Source organism: Bombyx mori, chromosome 13 (genome assembly GCF_030269925.1).
Source record: "Bombyx mori chromosome 13, ASM3026992v2".
Classification (NCBI taxonomy): Eukaryota; Metazoa; Arthropoda; class Insecta; order Lepidoptera; family Bombycidae; genus Bombyx; species Bombyx mori.
The window spans coordinates 7,313,541-7,338,008 of NC_085119.1; the positions used below are offsets into that span (position 1 = coordinate 7,313,541).

At 36.7% G+C, this 24,468-nt stretch overlaps 3 protein-coding genes across 4 annotated transcripts; all 3 read right to left on the bottom strand.

Moving 5' to 3' along the window:
• Nucleotides 1-2,074: 2,074 nt before the first annotated feature.
• Nucleotides 2,075-11,073, bottom strand: LOC101747079 (uncharacterized). The gene is made up of 8 exons (XM_004927844.4): nt 10,823-11,073; nt 8,583-8,753; nt 6,666-7,009; nt 6,170-6,332; nt 5,712-5,807; nt 5,535-5,633; nt 3,991-4,202; nt 2,075-3,197 (listed from the first exon to the last, which is right to left on the bottom strand). The coding sequence occupies exons 1-8, from the start codon at nt 10,976-10,978 to the stop codon at nt 2,969-2,971; spliced, it is 1,470 nt and encodes a 489-aa protein (XP_004927901.2). The 5' UTR covers nt 10,979-11,073; the 3' UTR covers nt 2,075-2,968.
• Nucleotides 11,074-12,108: 1,035 nt separating this feature from the next.
• LOC105841911 (solute carrier family 22 member 3) lies at nt 12,109-14,439 on the bottom strand. The gene has a single exon (XM_012691729.4). It carries the CDS (start codon nt 14,224-14,226, stop codon nt 12,577-12,579), a length of 1,650 nt encoding a protein of 549 aa, XP_012547183.1. The 5' UTR covers nt 14,227-14,439; the 3' UTR covers nt 12,109-12,576.
• A 685-nt stretch (nt 14,440-15,124) lies between these two features.
• On the bottom strand, nt 15,125-22,727 carry LOC101746946 (uncharacterized). Of its 2 annotated transcripts, XM_062671779.1 has the most exons (6): nt 22,399-22,727; nt 22,109-22,160; nt 21,110-21,202; nt 20,263-20,361; nt 18,579-18,793; nt 15,125-15,538 (listed from the first exon to the last, which is right to left on the bottom strand). In XM_062671779.1, the coding sequence occupies exons 3-6, from the start codon at nt 21,176-21,178 to the stop codon at nt 15,298-15,300; spliced, it is 624 nt and encodes a 207-aa protein (XP_062527763.1). In that variant the 5' UTR covers nt 21,179-21,202; nt 22,109-22,160; nt 22,399-22,727; the 3' UTR covers nt 15,125-15,297. The 2 variants fall into 2 exon arrangements, with proteins under 2 accessions (XP_062527763.1, XP_021204908.3); XM_021349233.3 differs by lacking the exon at nt 22,109-22,160 and having other exon boundaries at nt 22,399-22,650.
• Between the last annotated feature and the right edge of the window lie 1,741 nt (nt 22,728-24,468).

Consider the following 24,468-nt stretch of genomic DNA (forward strand, 5'->3'; position numbering starts at 1 on the left):
GCTATGGCGAACTGTATCTTTCCCGCGGTGTGGAAAGAAGCGGACGTTATCGGCATACATAAACCCGGTAAACCAAAAAATCATCCGACGAGTTACCGCCCGATTAGCCTCCTCATGTCTCTAGGCAAGCTGTATGAGCGTCTGCTCTACAAGCGCCTCAGAGATTTCGTCTCATCCAAGGGCATTCTCATCGATGAACAATTCGGATTCCGTACAAATCACTCATGCGTTCAACAGGTGCACCGCCTCACGGAGCACATTCTTGTGGGGCTTAATCGACCAAAACCGTTATACACGGGAGCTCTCTTCTTCGACGTCGCAAAAGCGTTCGACAAAGTCTGGCACAACGGTTTGATTTTCAAACTATTCAACATGGGCGTGCCGGATAGTCTCGTGCTCATCATACGGGACTTCTTGTCGAACCGCTCTTTTCGATATCGAGTCGAGGGAACCCGCTCCTCCCCACGACCTCTCACAGCTGGAGTCCCGCAAGGCTCTGTTCTCTCACCCCTCCTATTTAGCTTATTCGTCAACGATATTCCCCGGTCGCCGCCGACCCATTTAGCTTTATTCGCCGACGACACGACTGTTTACTATTCTAGTAGAAATAAGTCCCTAATCGCGAAGAAGCTTCAGAGCGCAGCCCTAGCCCTAGGACAGTGGTTCCGAAAATGGCGCATAGACATCAACCCAGCGAAAAGTACTGCGGTGCTATTTCAGAGGGGAAGCTCCACACGGATTTCCTCCCGGATTAGGAGGAGGAATCTCACACCCCCGATTACTCTCTTTAGACAACCCATACCCTGGGCCAGGAAGGTCAAGTACCTGGGCGTTACCCTGGATGCATCGATGACATTCCGCCCGCATATAAAATCAGTCCGTGACCGTGCCGCGTTTATTCTCGGTAGACTCTACCCCATGATCTGTAAGCGGAGTAAAATGTCCCTTCGGAACAAGGTGACACTTTACAAAACTTGCATAAGGCCCGTCATGACTTACGCGAGTGTGGTGTTCGCTCACGCGGCCCGCACACACATAGACACCCTCCAATCCCTACAATCCCGCTTTTGCAGGTTAGCTGTCGGGGCTCCGTGGTTCGTGAGGAACGTTGACCTACACGACGACCTGGGCCTCGAATCAATTCGGAAATACATGAAGTCAGCGTCGGAACGATACTTCGATAAGGCTATGCGTCATGATAATCGCCTTATCGTTGCCGCCGCTGACTACTCCCCGAATCCTGATCATGCAGGAGCCAGTCACCGTCGACGCCCTAGACACGTCCTTACGGATCCATCAGATCCAATAACCTTTGCATTAGATGCCTTCAGCTCTAATACTAGGGGCAGGCTTAGGGACCCCGGTAACCGTACTCGTCGAACTCGACAAAGAGGTCGACGTGCAACCTAACCCATGCATCAGCCCGCTGAGTTTCTCGCCGGATCTTCTCAGCGGGTCGCGATTCCGATCCGGTAGTAGATTCATTCGCGAAACAATTGCTCTTGAGTTGTTAGGTCTCCTTCGGAGGCGCTCGGGCAGTTGTTAGCAAATCCCACCCCTCTTGGCTGAGCCTTTGCTCGCCCACCTGTCCTGGTGAAACTGGAAAGGCCTTCGGGCCACCAGTAAACTTTCAAACATAAAAAAAAAAAAAAAAAAAAAAAAAATATAAGTTTTAAGGTGTCAGTATAGTTACAATGGCTGCACAACCCTTCAAGCCGAAACGCATTACTGCTTCATGGTAAAAAAAGGCAGGGCGGTTGTACCTACCCGCGCGGACTCACAACAGGTCCTACCACCAGGATTGTTGTTGTATCCGTTGTTGTATTGTGTCCTCAGCACGCTGTACAAATGTCCTCGTTTCACAATATTCATAAATATCGTTAATTATGAATTAACAATGAAACTTGGGCGCACTTCGTCGTGATCTTGGCACAGCGTATGAAAGCCATTTATTTCTAATAGGAATAATATCGTGTAACAAAAAATTAAACCCTGTCATAATTTATTTCGCGTAATAATAATAATGGACCTAAGTTTTATAGTGTATTCATTCGAAAAGTGAGAAAACCATTAATTACATTTTGTGAATTTTAATGTTTCATTTGATTTTTCCTTCCCAACAAATTTGACAGTAGCATTCACATTTAGCCCGAAAGCAAAATTTAAATTACGTATATTGACATAGAATAAAATAAAATAACATAAAACAAAGAACAGACTGCCCAAGACCGATGTAAATGGAAAAATTTGATTCGAGCCCTACACCCCAGCAGAGGGTAATAGGAAGAAATGATGATGATGATATTGACATATTTACACCTGGCCTGCAGAAACCCACAAATATTTTCCATCTATTTGTATATTCACGATTTTAAATTTTTTATAAAAAGAGTTATGCTAATATTCTTAAAAATCTCTCGAGTAATAGAGTAGCACTTATTTGTCTGGTTTGCAGGCTCTGCGATAAAAAAAACACGTTTTAGGAATAAAAAAAAAAACAATTAAATACCTACCGTATTACACTAGGTACAGATAGATATGTAAAGAGGTACTGATACTGAATTGGATTTTAATCAAAAGTCAACTATAGAAGTAAGTACAACCGGTGTCCAACATTTTAAATAGGGAAAAACAAAATAGGTACAAATTTCATCTCTGTTTGTTAACCGATTTCCTTTTTTTTCTATTTAATAGATGTAGACAAGCTTTATTGCTATCGTTTTTCATTTGAAAACGGAATTTTCTTTTTGTAGAATAACATTCAACATTACAAATTTAAAAACAATCACAACAATAACAAAATGTAAATTGGTGTGTAATTATAGTTGAATTTTGGCCAATAGGCAGACGTTAGTTATTGCAAATACTAAAACGCATCGCAATGAGCTCAGCTTCAGGTTTCCACAAATACATTCACTGCGAGGCAAGTTTGAAAACTGCGGGTCATCAGTGCGTTATCTTGGCGTTACTAATGATTCATTAGTTTGCTGAGAACTTCTTTAAGCTCAATCGAGAATTGAGACACCGGTAAAGCTAGGTCGTTTGCGGATGTATCCCAGCTTTTATCCTTCACAACAAAGTCTGAAGGCACAACGAACAACTGTTTCTTGTCGCCGGAAGCGTCGAGCGATTTTAAAAATGGCGGCATCGACAAATTTGGCTTCTGTTGAAGCCATTTATGGAAAGCCTTTGTGGACCTAAAACAATGTTATTAAGATAATTATGTATATCTCATGAATAGAGATAGGTTAAAAATAAACCACAAACAGTATCATCATACTACATTAGTACATGAAACAAAATTCACGATGACGTCATCTTGACGTATTTTAACAGGAACTGTGATTTTTGGCGTAAGGTCTTTTTGTCTTGGCAGTTAGCTTTAGATACCCGAAAGACACACTTTACACTGGTGGTAGGACCTCTTGTGAGTCCGCACGGGTAGGTACCACCGCCCCGCCTATTTTTGCCGTGAAGCAGTAATGCGTTTCGGTTTGAAGGGTGGGACAGCCGTTGTGACTATACTGAGACTTTAGAACTATATCTCAAGGTGTGTGGCGCATTTACGTTGTAGATGTCTATGGGCTCCAGTAACCACTTAACACCAGGTGGGCTGTGAGCTCGTCCGCACATCTAAGCAATAAAAAAAAAATAAAAAAAAAAATTAGCTTTAGATACCCGAAAGACACACTTTACACTGGTGGTAGGACCTCTTGTGAGTCCGCACGGGTAGGTACCACCACCCCGCCTATTTCTGCCGTGAAGCAGTTATGCGTTTCGGTTTGAAGGGTGGGGCAGCCGTTGTAACTATACTTGAGACCTTAGAACTTATATCTCAAGGTGGGTGGCGCATTTACGCTGTAGATGTCTATGGGCTGCAGTAACCACTTAACACCAGGTGGGCTGTGAGCTCGTCCACCCATCTAAGCTATAAAGAAAAAGACAATGTAACTATTATTAGGTAGTTTGCGTGTGTTTCTCGAAACTCACGTAAGATGCTGTATATCCTCCCACACATAGGCCATCGAGCGTAGATCTTCAGGAATTTTGACACCTCGCCAAATGGCCTTTGTATTGTTCTTAGGCGGTATATGCTTCATCTTCTGAGGAAGACATGTCCCAAACGCCATGACGTGAGCTGGACTTGTCTCTGCCTTTATGTCGTAAGCGACCTGTTTCTTCAGCACCCGTGGGCATGACGACTAAAATGTGAAAAAATATTTCTAGTATTATCTGTGGATTTCGTAAATCATAGACATAATTAAAACTAGGTTGTTTTTATTTGAAGTTTTACCCTTTGCTTTATTGTTTAGTATTCGAAATTAAATCGGAAACAATAAACTCGAGATTAAACGGTACCAAATACTTAGTATTAATAAATTTTATTAACAATGTGACTTTGTGTCTGTCGTGGAACAATACCTATAGGTTAGTACATTTTTTCTGGCCACTTGTACGTCACTTATCATTGGCTTTTATTTTTATTCCTTAAATAGGCAGATAAGCGATCTGATAATAATCAGTTACTGTAACCCATAGGCATCACAATGGAACTGTTGTCGTGAGCAATGCGCTAAAGATGTCAATTATCTGGTAAATCCGTAATCGTGTTTTACGACACCCAGATTGGTTCGGGTGAATTCGTTCTGGGTGCCACTGCGCCTTTCCATGCTAGGGCCAAAGGCGAGATATGGTCAATCGTGACAACAACAACTGCACAAAGCTTCAACTGAATTAATTAAACGCCTTAACGCATAAAAGATGAAAAAAATTACAGTTTGCACAATATTCAAATATCAACTAGTAACACCTTAGTCGTCCGCGACCACAAAAATTGTGAAATTTTCGAAACGTTGGGTACAATAAGACGGCAATAAAAAACGCGAAATTATACCGTAAAAGCGGTTTTAATTATGAACAATCAAAGTTTCTAATACATCTTCATTTGATATTCAAATGTTACGGAGATCTTTGTCAAAGTAATAAAGAAGGGCATTGTTTAGTAATTTAAGAAATAATAATACATTTCAGTCGACTCGCAAGGTATTCCCCGACATATTGATAGATGGGTATACGATAAAAATAATATAATTTTTAATACTGATTTTATTGAAAGATGAATATTATTTTTAGTATGATATATACTCAGGTCCTTGACCTATTGGATATTTAATAGTATTACGTACTGAGTTTTTTCCTAAAAAACTGATAGAATGAAACATAACTCTTAGAACGTAACATAAAAAATTCTTAAGAAACTTAAATTAACTTTTAGAACTTAAATTTTTTTTAATGGTTAAATTATAATCATATTTAATATTACTTATCCATAAAGCATTGTTAAACACTACTCTTAAAAAGAAGTTCAGTTTTGAAGCTTAAAAAAAAATTGGAGTTCTTTTTTCGCCAATTCGTCTCAAGCTTCCCGTATTTTCTAGTATATTCAGTCTTCCGATATAATTAAATACTTTTGATTACATATATTATGTGAAAGTAAATGACATTGACAGCAAGAAGAAACGAAGATAACTCACCTTTAGTGCTCCGACTTTTTCAGAAATTGATTTTAGAACACACGGCAAAATCTTGGGATGTAAAACGAGGCCACGGGACGCGTGCTCGTCAAACCAGACCTATATTATTAATCAAATTTAATACTATCGCAAAGTTCGAAATTGCTCCGTCGAATTAGCCATATAATATTTTATTACTTGGAATAAGTCTTCAATGTCCTCTGGCCGTTTGATCTCCGATTTGAATTCCACGTTACCCAAACTTACCCACCAGTCGTAGAATTCCTTTGAGATCTATAAGAAAAATTACATTTTAATCAATTTATTTAGTCTCCAAGAGTATTAAGAGAAATAAAATAAAAATACGATCAAAATAATTTCCTCATTGTCTATCTGCATGACGTATTATCAGCCTACCATTTTTTTAAGCTATGCGGTCTAAGGGTCCATCAGAATTAATATAAATCCTACGATGTAATAACCAAGAGAGTGAAATTGTTGGACAGTTTAATGAGAATGACATCTAAATGCTAAATAATGTGTCGCAATTGAATGAAATAAGCCGATTCGAATCGATAATCGAAAAAAATGCAAAATCTGATACGTATGTACCATACTATTAAAAATATGATTGTGTAATTGTATAATCTACTTACCTTCTTAGTCAAAATTTCAGCCTTCTTGCTAAATTCATCAGAAGCGGAAACTTCAAATGCTCTTTGTTTATATTTAGAATTCCATTTGATCATGTCAGTTTCCGATTCGTTGCAGTAAAGCATTTCAAAATGAGGATTTTTCTTTCTCCTGTACTGCCCTGGCCTAAATCATAAATTCAAAAAAAATACATTAAGTCTAATTAAAAAAAAAAACTATATTAATGGATTTATCACTAATCGCTGAACCATTATAGTAAAACATAACTATAATATTAACATATATAATCAAATATTACCTACACAATATTGTACTGAATAGAAATCCCTCAAAATCGAGCATAACATTCATAGGACCATTACTTCGCTACGTATTACCTCAAGAGCAAAATGATATTAATAAAACACATATTTATATTAAAGTAAAGCTACAATCTTCTTGGCGAAAAACATAATGTACAGGAAAATAATATTTTATTCGAATTCCAATTAAATTTACCTCTTAATGCTGGGGTGAACTTCTATGTCGTCTTCAGAGTTCGCTTGTTCATCAAACAGTGTTATTTCCGATTTGTAATTCTTCATTTTGCTTGTTTGCGATCTTATTGTATTCCTTGAATAAACTTTCGAAAATGATATCGATTTTGAGAACGTTTTTGATGCTATGACTGATTTCGAACGTGCTGTTTGTAAGGATTTCATTCGTGAAACCTTTCCTAGTTCAGAACTTGTTAGGGGTGATGAATCGCTCCATTGTTCCGACTGTTCCTCGTGCACCTCGTTTGAGTCTTCTTCAATGAACGAGTCATAGTCAGCCATAGAATACGTGTCGCGAATTTGAATCTATTAAAAAAATTTATAATAAAACCAGCTGACCCGACAAACATCGTAGCGTCTCAATCGAAAAATAAAACACCTAAACTTTTGTATAAAATAAACTTAAAACAAACAAAAGGAATCCGTCCGACGGGGGACACATCAAAGGAAAAACAAAATTGTTTGTTTTTATACAATTTCGAGCATTTTCATATTTATTCACCTTTTAAACCTTCTATGGACTTCCACGAATAATTCAAGACCAAAATTAGCCAAATCGGTCCAGCCGTTCTCAAGTTTTAGCGAGACTAACGAACAGAGCGATTCATTTTTATATATATAGATTATATATCAATTATTATATCATAACAATAATATATCGGCGCAATCCTGTTATATTTAGTCAACTAAGATGGTTAGAGTTAGCTGTGTACTCAATGCTAAAATTGTAGGATAACTGTTATAAGCCCGACGCATTTCAACAATTCGGCTTCTCGCATTAAAACTGTATAATCTCAAAACGTACAAACTTTACAGGACAGTGGTTTAAAGGTTTAACATGTGATATTTTTAATATTAATCATCTTTGAAATATATATTTTTTCTATTTATATTATTTTATATTATATTATATTGCGACATTGAAGTGGCAGTGGGTAGGACACATTGCTCGCAGAACGGATGGCCGTTGGGGCCAGAAAGTTCTTGAGTGGCGACCGCGTACTGGAAGACGTAGCGTGGGTAGGCATCCCACAAGGTGGGCCGACGACCTATTGAGGTTCGCGGGGATCCGCTGGATGCAGGCAGCGCAGGACCGGTCTTTGTGGCGAGGCTTGGGGGAGGCCTATGTCCAGCAGTGGACGTCCATGGGCTGATAGGATTTATATTATCTGTCTTATAAAGTAAGATAAAATTATGTATTAATATTGTTAATAGTAGTCAAAACATAGGTAAACCAATAAATAAAAACTAAAACTAAACTACGCTCTTTGACAGTATTTATTAGAAAAATACCAAATGGTGATGGTGATACCAAATGTTTACGCATATTAACTCAATTTCGAATGTTTTTGGAAATTGTACACTTTTTATACGAAAAGGCGAATTGTTTATGACGGCATCCAAGAAAATTTATGAACAAATGACCCCAATGTTCTGCTACAAATACGAGTGAGTGACTATTGTCCCACAAGACATTCCGTTTTTATCGTTGTAAACTTGAAATGTAATAATTGAAATCATTGGAAAAGTGAGTCTTAATTACTGTCACTACGGAGGCAATGATAGTGATGAAGAGAATGGCGTCAGCGACGCTAACGTCATCATTTTAAAAACACCATGGAACCAGCCTATCCGTCGTATAAATTTACACATCTTATTATGTATATATACACAAATCATCATACATTCGTAATCATAACACGTTTATCAGAGAAAAAGAAAAATATTATGAATATAGTATATTGTACAGAATAATACCAACGCACCAGAATGCGAGTCTAATTTTTAAATGCTCGGTCTAATTTGTCTTATTTGTGTTGTCACTTATTTCATAAAACCTATAAAAGAAATAAATATAATAAATAAACAATTAAATTACATCGTCACCAGAACGCGACTTGTAATACTCTTCGGATGGCACGATCGAAGCGGTTTCAGATTTCGGCTCGTAATGTACCTTTTCCATTGGCAAGTTGAAGATTTTTGAAATTCTCTCGAATATTACTGGACCAACAAGTTGACGTACCACTTCACTTTGAGATTCCCAGAACTATGAAAAAAAGGAATTTGTGAACCAAATATTATTCTATTGTATTATATAAATCGAAAAACATTGTCTTTTTTGAATACGAAGGTAAATAATCTCAAGGTGTTATTTAATTTTTTTATTGCTTAGATGGGTGGGCGAGCTTACGCCCCACTTGATGTTAAGTGGCTACCGGCGCCCATAGTCATCTACAACACAGATGCCGCCACGCACCTTGAGATATAAGTTCTAAGGTCTCAAGTATAGTTACAGCGACTGCCCCACACTTCAAACCGAAACGCACTACTGCTTCACGGCAGAAACAGGCAGGGTGGTGGTACCTAGCCGCGCAGACTCACAAAAGGTCCTACCACCAGGAATTACGCAAATTATAATTTTCGGGTTTGATTTTTATTACACGATGTTATTCCTTCACCGTGGAAGTCGATCGTGAACATTTGTTAAGTACGTATTTCATTAGAAAAATTGGTACCCGCCTGCGGGATTCGAACACCGGTGCATCGCAAGATACGAATGCACCGAACGTCTTACTTATCCTTTAGGCCACGATGACTTGTTAGGCGGTGGAACCCATAGATGTCACAACGAGAATGTTGGCATCCTCCTTGAGATTTGAGGTCCACGTCTCTATTAATATACCCATTCGAGCTATAGTGCTATCATAATATAAGAATCTCTGAACTTTGTGATACTTTATATTATTACACTTCAGTATAACTAGATAATGACCGAGCTTTGCCCGATTTTTTTTTTTGATAGCGCCATCTCAATTAGTTGCTCTCAATTAAGAAAAAATAGTATTATTATTCGCCAATAGATGTCGGGAAGAGTCATAAAGTTCATTATCGATAAAGTTGATTATTGAAAATACGAACAAAACAACGTTTTCGAAAAATAAATCGAAGCTAGATCGATTTATCGCCCCCGAAATCCCCTGTATACTAAATTTTATGAAAATCGTTGGAGTCGTTTCCGAGATTCAGATTATATATAGACAAAAATTGCTCGTTTAAAGGTATATCAACTGTATATCAATGACATGCTGTCTATTGATGGCATGCATTGCTATGCAGATGATAGCACGGGGGATGCGCGATATATCGGCCATCAGAGTCTCTCTCGGAGCGTGGTGCAAGAGAGACGATCAAAACTTGTGTCTGAAGTGGAGAACTCTCTAGGGCGAGTCTCCGAATGGGGTGAATTCAACTTGGTTCAATTCAACCCGATAAAGACACAAGTTTGCGCGTTCACTGCGAAGAAGGACCCCTTTGTCATGGCGCCGCAATTCCAAGGAGTATCCCTGCAACCTTCCGAGAGTATCGGGATACTTGGGGTCGACGTTTCGAGCGATGTCCAGTTTCGGAGTCATTTGGAAGGCAAAGCCAAGTTGGCGTCCAAAATGCTGGGAGTCCTCAACAGAGCGAAGCGGTACTTCACGCCTGGACAAAGACTTTTGCTTTATAAAGCACAAGTCCGGCCTCGCATGGAGTACAGCTCCCATCTCTGGGCCGGGGCTCCCAAATACCAGCTTCTTCCATTTGACTCCATACAGAGGAGGGCCGTTCGGATTGTCGATAATCCCATTCTCTCGGATCGTTTGGAGCCTCTGGGTCTGCGGAGGGACTTCGGTTCCCTCTGTATTTTATACCGTATGTTCCATGGGGAGTGCTCTGAGGAATTGTTCGAGATGATACCAACATCTCGTTTTTACCATCGCACCGCCCGCCACCGGAGTAGAGTTCATCCATACTACCTGGAGCCACTGCGGTCATCCACAGTGCGTTTCCAAAGATCTTTTTTGCCACTTACCATCCGGCTATGGAATGAGCTCCCCTCCTCGGTGTTTCCCGAGCGCTATGACATGTCCTTCTTCAAACGAGGCTTGTGGAGAGTATTAAGCGGTAGGCAGCGGCTTGGCTCTGCCCCTGGCATTGCTGAAGTCCATGGGCGACGGTAACCACTCACCATCAGGTGGGCCGTATGCCAGTCTGCCTACAAAGGCAATAAAAAAAAAAAAAAAGGTATAAGATAACCACATTAGTTTGTAGATATGGACCACACTCATCTCTTACCTGATCATCTTTGTAGCTCAGTTCTAGAGATTTTATAACGTTTTTCCAGTGTTGTTTAACTGACGCTTCATTTTGTTCGTAGCGTGAGGGAATTACAACTCTTAATTTTTTCGGTTTGTCCCATGCTTTCACAAGAGGACGCTTACCACAAGGCATTGCTGATACTAAATATATCGATTTTATATAAAAATATTATATTACATCTGTCAGAATTAATCGGAATGCAAATTATTTCCTTCATAAATTGAAGTTCTGTTGTCAGTTGTGGTTTCTTCTAAATATTAAATCAAAGAGAACTTAATCACTATATCTTTATATTTATGATTATTTTGTACATGTAATTTAACTTTTTCGAAACGACTAGCCCGGTTATTAGGATATCTTTTTTGGAGATTGAGTAGGTGGTGATAGTTTGGATTCACAGTTGGACTTGTTAGGTATCACTGCGATCAGATAACTAATAAACTTTATGAGCTTAATAAAATAAAAAAATGTTATTTTTTTATTAATTAACATTAAAGAATGGATTAACATTCGATTACTACATACCTACTATGTTTGCTTTTATCGCAATGAATTAGTTCACTTTTAATACATGTTTATAATTCCGTATTGTAAAGACATTCACATAAAATGAATTTATGTATTGACACAAATAGAAAGTCAATAATTAATAGATATACCTATATCTATTCATTATTGACCTATGTACCTACGTATAATTATAATTATTTATTTAAACAGTTCAAGGGAAAACTTGAGCAGTAAAATTTCAAATAACAAATAATAGTGTTACAATTGTCGTAGAATCTTGCCTCTTCTGGCTTTATCGATCTCTGAATTCAATTTAGAGTTTAGTTCGTTTTTTGTTTTTAATAATAAGAATTTGAGTGTGTTTTCCAACTCCATGGCGGTAATCTTGAATAGCCTCATTGTTATAAGGCTCAAGTACATACTAATTTATGTGTATTATCTATGAAGTCCATACTCAATGTGATCTATGGTCGAGGCAAAAAATTCTTTGTAGTTTATAACATTGAACTGGTCATGGTAATCCGTCCGTTGGCAGAAATAAATTTAAGAATCATTTGGGTTTAAAACTGGCGACTAGCGCCATCTATGTATATATACCGTCGACTGCAGCTCCGCTACAAAAATGCTACCAACTTCAGTGTCATGATAAAGTAATTTATAAGTAATTTATTTGTTTATGGTATAAACTTTTCTTCCAGTGTAATCATGTATATTATTGTAAGTTTTATTTTGATTCTTAAAGAAAGTCTAGGTTCATCATCATAATTTTATTAATAATATCATTGCATTGTGACAGGAAAAACAAACATTTTATTGTTACAAAATATTCCATGGTGCTTTGCTCTTTAGTGCAAAATCTAATTAATATTATTGCGGTCATGCTTAGTGCCCTAGAAAAGTGTAATAATATCTTCAATGGCTAACCTAAGCCTAGGGTGTGCTACAGCGCCACCTACCGTAATTATCATAGCAATAACAAAATTCACTTCTTGGAACAGAGTGAAAACAAAAACGCGAAATCAAGAAGTGTTTATAAAAACCACGAGAGGGCGCTGTATCATAATATCTAAATTTTTGAAAAAAATCATATCCATGAACATGTTCTAAATAGTAGTTTATTTTTGTACTTGATATAAATTAATTACATAATTAATACATAATATGTAATAATTTTTAATACTTCTTCTTCACTCGTTTATTAGTTAAAAATAACAACAAAATCATTGATAAATTGACGTATTATTTTTACCTATATTTTCAGCGTCTTCAAATGTGTCTGGCACTTTTAAGCCTCGAGTTTCGGGTTGTGTAAGTACCAATAAACCAGATACAAAAGCCATCACAGCAAACATCATTGACGGTATCCCAACCCAATAGGCCATGAGTGGAGGCGTCAACGGTGCCACGATTGAACCTATTCGTCCTATCATTGACGAGAATCCTAAGAACGAATGTCGATATCTCGTCGGATACAATTCCGCAGTGTACAAATACAACGAGGTCATCACTAAGCCTATGCAAAATTTTCCTGTTAAAAATAAACCCAGCGAAACGTGATACACGTTTATAGGGGTAAAAGCGAAAGCAGCGTTGCACACAGCGCAGATTGTAAAACCTGCGAACAATGTTATTCTTCTGCCAACCCTATCTAAGACCATAACAGCAATCACATATCCGGGAATTTCGACAGCGGCTGTTGCTATATAATTGACATACATATTGCCAGATAAATTCACGGAATTTATAGATAAACCGTAATATATTAAAACAGTGGTAATCCACAAAAAAGGCGTTGTACAACATCTACGTAACATAACGGGTGATTTGATAACGCGAAGGAACAGATTATTTTTGTGCGTATCTTTATTAGTTTCCATTTGTCGTGGTATGGCGGTGAGGAGATATTTCATCGATTTTCCAGAGATTTGCTTTCCATTTAATCCAGCTGCTCGTATTAAGGCAGCCTTTGCTTTATCTTGTTCGTTTTTCGATAAAAGCCAACGATGACTCTCTGAGAGTATCCAGTGGTAAGAGAGTATAATGAAGACCGGGATGTAGAGCACCAGACTGAGTGTACGCCACTCGGGGAAAGCCCAGGCAAGGAGCCCTAATATTACTTGACCAGTAGCAAACATACTTGACATTGTAGCACTGGTTTTGACACGGTGCTCAGTACCGACAATCTCTGCTGCCAAAATATACGCAGCGCTGTATGCTCCTCCGCCGATAGCAGTCTGCAAAAACTGTAAAGTGACATACATGGCATAATTTATCGAGAACGACCTCACCAAGCCGACCAAGGCTATATTAAAGGAGAAAATAACAATAGACATTCTTCGTCCGAAGCGATCCGAGACGAATCCTGCTAATATCAAAGCGATCATTCCTCCCAAACTATTTAAGGTACCGGGTAATGTCCTTAGCCACTCTTTACATTCCAAATGAAAATCATAGACAACGGTATTTGTCCGCTCGTGTACGTAGTTATCGCAAGGTATAATCGTGCTTCTGTCAAACAAATAAACAGGGCAGACGTCTTCAGCATTAGGAGACAAATCAACACCAACGTTATCAGTTGAGTTTGCATAGCGATTGCAGCTATCAAATCCATTGTTATTGTTTGGGATCGCGTTGAATATCCAATCTGGGGCATATTCCGGATATGCTCCATCGCATTGCGGGACGTGACAGCGATAAGGCAAGCGGCCTGCAGTGAATACGTAGTCCCCAGCCATGAACGCGCAAAAAATAGCAGGCAGAGCTAAGAGCGCCAAGTTGAGCACTTGAAACTTTCCGAATTGTCCCACTTCCTGGTTCAAAACACTGTCAAAGACAACGTTAATATCACCATCACTCTGATGAGTACACATGTTTTTTTTTGTGATTTGTGTATTGCCACTTGTTATAGTATCAAATTTAATTGAGTAATATTCAGAACAGTGTTCATGTTATATATCGCAAAAACTTGAACGTTATCTTTGTAGTAAACTTATGTCTCGATGCTTATCTCTCTGAGATAATTATTGTAACAAACACGTGTTCTCACAATGAAGCAGGAATGCCTTTATCTAAATGTGCATATAGTATGATATAACACAAGCTATACTAATTCAATATTTAAGTTTCATGTTACAGAATATAAAAATATTAAGAAGAAATAAACAAGAAAGAGAAAACTATTTAATTCCTTAGGCTTCAATCAACCATTTCCAGACATTCATGAAGTCGTCGTGGCCTAAAGAATAAGACGTCCGGTGCATTCGTGTTGAAGCGATGCACCGGTGTTCGAATCCCGCAGGCGGGTACCAATTTTTCTAATGAAATACGTACTCAACAAATGTTCACGATTGACTTCCACGGTGAAGGAATAACATCGTGTAATAAAAACCAAACCCGCAAAATTATAATTTGCGTAATCACTGGTGGTAGGACCTCTTGTGAGTCCGCACGGGTAGGTACCACCACCCCGCCTATTTCCGCCGTGAAGCAGTAATGCGTTTCGGTTCGAAGGGTGGGGTAGCCGTTGTAACTATACTGAGACCTTAGAACTTATATCTCGAGGTGGGTGGCGCATTTACGTTGTAGATGTCTATGGGCTCCAGTAACCGCTTAACACCAGGTGGGCTGTGAGCTCGTCCATCCATCTAAGCAATAAAAAAAAAAAAAAAAAAAAAAAATTCATGATAAGAATAATATGCATATTATTATATTTTTATGAATTGTAATATATATGGTTATGATAAGATATAAGTAATAAAACACCAAAAATACGATTCTTCATAGATTATATTCTAATAATATAAATTATATTTCTAAATTTATTAAACAAATGCGTGTTTTACGTAAATGAAACATTTTTTACATTTTTTTGGGAAGTTCACTGAAACACAATGCTCATTTACGAAAACGAAACTTTTATTTATTTCATTTATATAATTTAATTATTTGGCTTCAGCTTGACCCAAATTAGTTTCAGCTAATTCTGAGAGTCTCCTTCGAATGTGTTCCACGGATTCTGGTTCAGTTGAAAGCGGTTTTTGGATTGGGGCTTCATGATACTGATTTTGGAAAGACATTTTTGCTTCAAGCACGGCTGGATCGAACATTCCGAGGCTATTTAAATATGGAGGGCGTCTATGCTCTGGGTGATCAATCATCCATCTACAATACTCTCTTACGCTCCTGTATATACAAAATTGGTATATCTTAATTTTTTTTTGTATTGCTTAGATGAGTGGACGAGCTCACAGCCCACCTGGTCTTAAGTGGTTACTGGAGCCCATGGACATCTACAACGTAAATGCGCCACCCACCCTGAGATATAAGTTCTAAGGTCTTAAGTATAGTTACAACGGCTGCCCTACCCTTCAAACCGAAACGCATTACTGCTTCACGGCAGAAATAGGCAGGGTGGTGGTATCTACCCGTTTAGACCAATCAATTAATTTGTACTCAGAGTCATTGAAAGCTGTTGTCAGTGTATCTTATTAGGTACCAGAAATTCGTTGAGTTATTTTAAATTATTAAAATTTCTTATGATCTTAAAAACAATATAAACAATTGGAACCCTTACTGAAAACGAAAACCAACATCGTCCACTTAATGCTTTTTTTTCCTCTATTCATTTATTCATTCCCTCATTCAATTAAAAATAATCTACTTCGGCTTTTGGAACTGGTCCCTTACATCCTTAATAATAAAAGCCATTGGCTAACTAGATTTATTCTAATAGCCTTACGAAAATAAAATTGTAAAATTATCCTATACAAATGCAAATAATACATTTGCAAATAATATGTGCGTACTTATTTTTTTTTTTTTATAACTGTTTCTAATCATTTGCTAATATTGACATTATGCTGTTTTAACACCGTAATACTCTGTCTGTTTAATGTCTGTGTAGTGTAGGAATATAAGTCCAAAATTAATCAGATAAGAATGCAAAAGTTTCTTCTATAATACAAAACTCAGATTCAGACATACTTGTATTGACATAAGTATTATATTTAAATTAATATATTAATACGTGAAGCAAAAACGTTGTATCCCTTTTTACGAAAATTGCGCGAACGGAAGAGTATGAGATTTTCCACACTTATAGAGAATATAGAGAAGAAGTGCCCAATGCTAATTTTTTTTTTTAATAATGCATACAAGATACATTACATCAATAAAGAAAACATTACACACACTACATATCATATTGACGCACACACGCATGCATACTTTTGTTCTTGACGTCTGTTGTCAAATTGGGAATAGATTAAATATTGTTTGTCTTTACTAATACTTTTTATAGTGTAGTCTTGGCGAAATTTGTGATTATAAAAGTATGAAATACAATCATAATATTGTACAAACTTACAATTCCAATTAATTATAGTCGAATTTCGACTACTGCGGGACCTCTAGTTTAAATTAATGAATATAATAACAAATAATAGTATTTCGGATGACAGAAAAAGTCTTAGTCTGTGCTTATTCAGGTATTTATTCTGTGTGTATATCAATAGAATCTCGTACAATTCGTATTGTTGCGCCGGTAAAAGTAACGCCATCTATCGTCCAATAGCAGAAACAAATATCAAAAGAACTAGTAAAATCGAGAACGCTCGAGAAGTGCAACGCCATTTATTGTCAAATAGCGGAAATACATATCGAAACGACTGGCTTTACCGAGAATTTTCTCGATAAATGTAGGGTTGTCGTATCGACTATAAAAGCGTTGCAGAGATGACACGAAGGCAGATAGTAATCGGATCTATCCGAAGCAAAACATTGAACGGATTACCTAAAGAGGTAGAAGTGAATTGAGAATTTTAAAGTGTTCCATGTTCTAAGTGTTTAATAGTTTTAGTTTGTACTTCGATGGAAGTTTTATTTATACCGAACCTCAGCGCGTAACAATATTTCAGGATAATTATATTACGTTAGATAATACACTTCAATAAGTACCTCACATTTTGATTATTTGTTAAAGGTACAAAATATGCAATGAGCAAAAAGTTGTTTTATTTTATATTCACTCTAATATTTATAAATATTTACTTGACGAAATGAAAATGATTCAAAACATCATCAATTTACCTAAGTCACTTTGTGTAACAATTGAACAAAATACTGACGAGACGGCCATTTCGTGTTAGAATTAGCAAGCTGTCTGGAGGTCAGCGGGCTGTAACAGTCTTGTCGCATAATGTGGGGCTGTTCTTATTCTTTGTAGCCATCACCCATGCTTAGCAAATGCAATGAATTTTCCCGTCCTGACCTATGCAATTGTAGTGTTTGCTCACGCAGCCCGCATGCACATAAAATCTCCTCAGATCATCCAATCCCGTTTCTACAGGAAAGCCATCAGAGCACCGTGGTACATGAGCAATGTCGATTTTCACGACTATCTAAACATAGAACTGATATGTCTAAAGGAAGCGTTAAAACGCTACTTTAAAAAAGCGGCGCGACCCAATAACCCCTCTTATCTATAACGCTATCAGCGAATGGTAGGAAAAAAAAAAGAAATTTATTTACGAATTGTAAGGCAAAGTCGTCGTGGTCTAAAGGATAAGACGCCCGGCCGTAAGCTCGCCCACCCTCTAACCAATAAAAAAAATTAAAAAAAGTATTACATATTAAAGCTCATGAGACGCGCGTTGCTACGAGCTCGTCCTTTTCATTTATTACAATTTAAAGTAATTGGACAATAGCATTCGTTAGCTTCAGCTTATTTTATTTTCTATAAATATAAGGCGTAATGGCGCAAAAAACATCACTTAGAAAGAGGGGATCACTTAATAAAAAGGAATTGCGATTTTGAAGTGACAACTTCTTTAGAATCGTTGTGATTTCAAACCGGATGCAACGGAAAAAACGACAGGTAAGAGACACAAATACAAAAATGTGTAGGATGAAGCCAGCAAAGAGTGAGACAGAAATATACATACTATTTAATACAGCGCCATCTTGAGATTTTTTAATACTAACGTGTGTATGAAAGCTCTTGTAGTGAATTTTAATTTAGGATTATACGTTACATTAAAATATCAATTCACAGAGGGCGCTACCTTACAATTATTTACTAATGACAAAATTTTACATATACTTAAGACGTTTAGGATAATTGTATTTTAATTTTGGAAGGTTTCACTTCTACCACGTGTGAATTGCACACATTTTGTTTTTTTTTTAATGAGGGTGTGAATCTTATTAAAATTATATTTCTTACCGTAAATTAGTAATGCCTTCCCACACAGCTTTCAGTGTGACCAAATCTTTGGGTACATATCGTGCTGATCTCCACTGGTTTTTAGTATTATTATTCGGAGCTCGATACTGGTCGTGTCTAGGGAGGCTTTGTCCAAAAGCAATTGTTTTATTAGAGCAATTTTCTGCCTTTATGTCTCTTGATATCTCTCGTTCTAATGCAGCATAGCAAGATTTCTAGAATTTTTATTTTTATTTATTGCTTTAAATTTAATGCCGTGTTTAAAAAAAAAAACTAAACTGCTGGAATTGAACACATGCAGATTGATAATTGAAATTTAGTTAAGAAAAAATTGAAAAAAGAAAACATTTCGAGGAGTGAAATCTATTTGGTTTAAACGACATTTTTGCAACTACACAGGAGAGCCATTTAAAGTTTAGAATTTAGAAAAAATATCATAATAATAAAAAAATCTTTATCTATTTGAATGGAGTAAACTTAATTGAAGTTCAATTAAAAACATCGAACTTTTGATGCTAATCTTTAAATATAAAAATGAATTGTTGTTCGTTAGTCTCGCTAAAACTCGAGAACGGCTGGACCGATTTGGCTAATATTGGTCTTGAATTATTTGTGAAAGTAGATAAATATGAAAATGTCCGAGCATTTTCATATTTATCTACTTTCTACTACTACTACTATTAAATAAAAATAACAATTTTGTTTTGTCTTTGATGTGTCCCCCGTCGGTCGGATTCCTTTTGTCTGTTTTGAGTTTATTTTATACAAAAGTTTAGGTTTTTTATTTATCGGTTGAGGCACTACGAAGTCCACCGGGTCAGCTAGTGTTAAATAAAACTTAAACCTAAACCAAAACTTAAACCAAATAGTCTTTCACCTCTCGATTTGATTTAAAACTGTACTCGTTGAGCGATTTTTTTGTTGACTATGTTTTAAGAGCGGCGGCATTCAAGTGTTGATGCCTATGGGCTCCGGTAACTGCCTCTAGATTGACCAAGTCAGCTGCGAATTGCGCTAGTCATCGACGGCAATAAAACAATATTGATATAGATTATTTTAATTTTCCTTTGCATAAAACAGACGAGAATGAACTGAATAGCTTATAGTTGCGTCGCTTATGCTGTTTTCGCTAATTATGTAGGTACAAAACAAAGCGATACGAATTTTTGGTCGCTGTATTTTGTACTGAATGTTTTGAAGAGTGCTTAGGAGTTCATCTCGTTCAGCCAATATGTGACATGAAAGAATAAATTTTATTCGTACTAACTAAAAAAACTACATTCATCAAGAATGTGTTTTTCCAGACGTATCATGTTCCAGAAAACGCGGAAATGAACTCTGTTTCCTCGAATTTAGAGTTGAGAGTTCTAAGAACTCAATTTCCAAACTAAGTTTTTGAAGCGTCCTCAGCACGCATCACGTTAACAGTAGATAGCAGCACGTTACCAGTGTGCTTAGTGCGAGTTTTTTAAAGTTCTCGATAGCGTAAAAGTTAACTCAAATTTGTATGGAGTTGGAACGTTTGCCTACGTTTGCCGCTAGGGGCGCTATTCCAGCTGCATGCTTTGAGTTAACTTTTACGCTATCGAGAGCGTTAAAAAACTCTCACTAAGCATACTGTACAGTAGAAAGTGTGAATATTAAACTATGTATTAATAGATTTAAATTGAAGTGGGAAACTTACCTCTGGTTTTCCCACCGCGACGGCAATCTTTTCATCGATTGTAGGTAATTCTTTTGAAATAACTCTAAGGCTTCGAGCGACATGTGTATCGAACTCAATCTAAGGAAAACAATAATGACTTACTTACATAAAGTGTTGAAATGGAGAAAAAGATAAAGTGAAATTAAACTTATAAATTATCCTAATCTCTGACGATTTTTGCAAGTGACAGAAAATAATAGCCATATTTAATTAAAGTAAATTTAATAGTGACTACGAGAACTGTGAGCTCACTACTACTTTAAGCCGAAAAAATAGTGTTGAAATTAAAAAGTAGGAAGAGATTTATATTAAATTTGTTTATGCCATGGATTATTAATTAATAATATTGCCAGTGGTAATTATCTTCCGCGCCTACCAAAAAATTATTGTTATTTTTATAACATATAAATTATAAATGTTATTTTTTCACTAAACATTTCTGAATATGACAGAAGGCAAGGAAATCTTCGTCAAAATAATATGTAATACTCTATGTATTGATGATTATGATTGATGGATGAACTCTACTCCGGTGGCGGGCGGTGCGATAGTAAAAACGAGATGATGGAATCATCTCAAACAATTCCTCAGAGCACTCCCCATGGATAGCGGTATGGATACGGTAGATACAAAATATAGAAAAAAGCGAAGTCCCTCCGCAGACCCAGAGGTTCCAAACGATCCGTGAGAACGGGATTATCGACAATCCGAACAGCCCTGTCTGTATGGAGTCAAATGGTATTTGTAAATTGTACTAGCGATTATTTATGGAGATCTTCTATCAAATAGATAGAAACATTTATTTATTAAAGTAAATGAAACGCACCTGAAATAGTTCTTTGATCGCTTTAGGAGAAAATAGATTGGATTGTTGTTCACCGCCAAGCTGTTTCATGTACTCACAAAATTCGTTGGCTATCTAGAAATAATAGAAAGAGTTGACTTAGCAAATCCTTCCTGAGTTGTACTGCTTATATGAGTCATCTATTATCAAAGGTGACAATCTGTGCATTTGGACAAAAAAAATTTATTGATATGTCAATACAGATTGATTTGAATATAATCGTCTCCTTCAAAGAATACGGTTCAAAACCTGCATTAAATAAAGGTTAATAGTTAACCTGTTATTTATCTAAGATGTTGTTCCGAAGAGTTTTGTGACTGCCAATGGAATACAAAGTCAATAATTCGTTTTTCTGATTTACCAATCATTGTCCAAAAGTCAGATTGCTGGCTTTGATAATAGTCGACTCATATCTACTAAGCTTCGATGAATACTAAAATCTCATAATCCTATTGCTAGTAGTCTCCATGGCCATAAAGATAAGACGCCCGGTGTACTCGTACCGAGCGATGCGACGGCGTCACTGTTCGGTTCCTGCAGGCAGGTTACAATTTTTGTAATGAAATATGTAGGTACTTAACTCACGAATGACTCTCACGATAAAAGAATAATATCTGGTGATAAAAATCAAATTCGTAAACAGTTTTATTTGCTTAACTTCTGGAGCTAGTTTATCTTGTGAGCCCGTATTGGTAGGTACTACTACCACCTTTTCTATTTCTGCCGCGAAACAGTAATGCGTTTCTGAACTCCATGAGCGACGGTAACCACTTACCATCAGGTGGGCCGTATTCTCGTCTGCCTGCTCGGGTAATAAAAAGGTATATACAATAGAACTGAGAGACTTAAAACACATATCTCTATGTGGGTGGCGGCATTAACTTCGTTGATGTCTACGGATTGCAGTAATCACTTAACTCCAAGTGGGCTGTCAGATCGTTCACTCGTCTATGCATTAAAAACATATACGAAAATTATAACCTTTTTTTGTCAGTTTCAATTTATTTGTTAGTTCAACTGTAAGCAAAACTTTCTGAAAAAGAAAATGTGTACTAGAGACATCTGTATTTCACAACTACCATTTAATATCAGTTGTGAAAACTTGTAGAGCGAGACTTGGTGAAATTTCACCGTGTGGCCGACAGATGGCACTGTAGAAAAAGAAAACAAAACCTAATATTATGCATTTTACTTTTAATCAAAATGACTTTGAATGAATTTGTTTGAAACTTCTGGTTTCTATCTTAACAATGATTTTAAAGGTTTTATACCCGTTCAGTAAGGTCATCAGCCTTTTTGATTAAAGTTTTCTCATCTTCTCTTTCTGGCTGTAGATAGTGCGTGTTCCAAGTGATTTGTTCGCGGATTGGCTTTTTTAATAACTCTTGGTGAATATTGATTTCGGTTTCTTCATCATCACTGAAGTCAAAACGAAAACTGTTTATAAAATACTACTATATTCTGATTAAATAAACTTTTTTTGCCTTTTAGAATTTGAAATTTGACATAAATTTTTTTGTGAATGTTTTTCATAGCTTCGTTATTTAGTTAAATTTATCATAGATGGCATTACTGGCGACCTAAGTGCACATGAACTGTTGTTGCCTCATTGGTTCGAATTTTAAACAACATAAAAGTGTATACAATGCAACATAACATACAAATGCAGACACTAGTAATCCACAATAACATTAAAAATACTTATGAGTGACCAAGTTGTTCTGGCAATTCTAGATAATTACGAACCTGGGACAATATTCAACATCAGTATCAGAATCCATTCCACGATCTATTAACAAACATTTTCTGTTTGACAGCATCGGTTCTTTAATTGAACGACGCGGTAATATACCTATAAAGAAAAAAAAATGTTGGAGTTTACTGTCAACACGATTTTTACCAAACTTTAGTTTTTAGGAACCCTTAAAGGATAAAAGTAGATGCATTATTACATTATTAACTTTTTTTTCTTATTGCTTAGACGCGTGGACGAGCTCACAGCCAACCTGGTGTTAAGTGGTTACTGGAGCCCATATACATCTACTACGTAAATGCGCCGCACACCTTGAGATATAGGTTCTAAGGTCTCAGCATAGTCACAACGGCTGCCTCACCCTTTAAACCGAAACGCATTACTGCTTCACGGCAGAAATAAGCGGGGCGGTGGTACCTACCCGTGCGGACTCACAAGAGGTCCTACCACCAGTAATTACGCAAATTATAATTTTACGGGTTTGATTTTTATTACACGATGTTATTCCTTTACCGTGAAAGTCAATCGTAAACATTTGTTAAGTACGTATTTCATTAGAAACATTGGTGAAACAAACCCGCCTGCGGGATTCGAACACCGGTGCATCGCTCGATACGAATGCACCGGACGTCTTATCCTTTAGGCCACGACGACTTCGAATTGTTAAAATAATATGTTATATAGATAGATGGATAGACAGATACGAATTTGGTTAATTCTGTTTGATTACTTTGGCTATGAAAGATTGAAATTTGTTTTTTTACCTTTGATCTTTTCGTTTTCCTCCATCATTTGATTTACTGTAGGGATATCTAATGTAGTACATACTCTTTCATACAATTCATTTGGCAATGCTTTCGATAGTTTCAAGCTTTCATCAACCTACAATAAAATTATTGTTTGGAAATAATTATTGTTTATAAAAATTGAAAACACATTTGGCTATCTGTCTAGAAAAGTCGGTGGTGATTCCTCTGAGACTCAGTTGATCATCCTAGCCACGAGTGATACTCGTTAAGCCAAATCGAATGGATCCAAACTCGTATGTCGTATGTAGGTATTTCATAAGATTCTAGATTCTGTTACATAAATAGTCACAGTACTATAGCGTGCTATTGAATAATAGAATATCCGGGAGTGAACCGGTATTGCCTCCGTCGAACAGCTGTTCCGGCTGGCTGCAGATAAAAACGAATATAGAAAGCTAACGGCCAACCTTCAGGATTGAAGAGGCACTGGAAGAAGAAGAAGATTGAATAATATTCATTCAACTGCTAGATATTAATAGAGATATCTTAGTATTAGCTATCTGTCCTTTTGAAGATAAAAAGTTAAAATCACTTACGACTGTTTCATTGGACGTATGCATATTTTTAAATATACGATCCCAGTATTTTTTGTTTGTATGAATAGCTTCAGTAATTTCATATTTGGAAGGTTTTACTATTGGAATTTTACGTGGCTTTTTATTCATCCAATGTTTTTCTTCCATTTTCAATAGTCAATAATGTACAAGTAATACTAATGCTAAATTAGCCACGTAGATTTACAGAATGTCAAATAATTTATCATTAATTACGGTTACGAA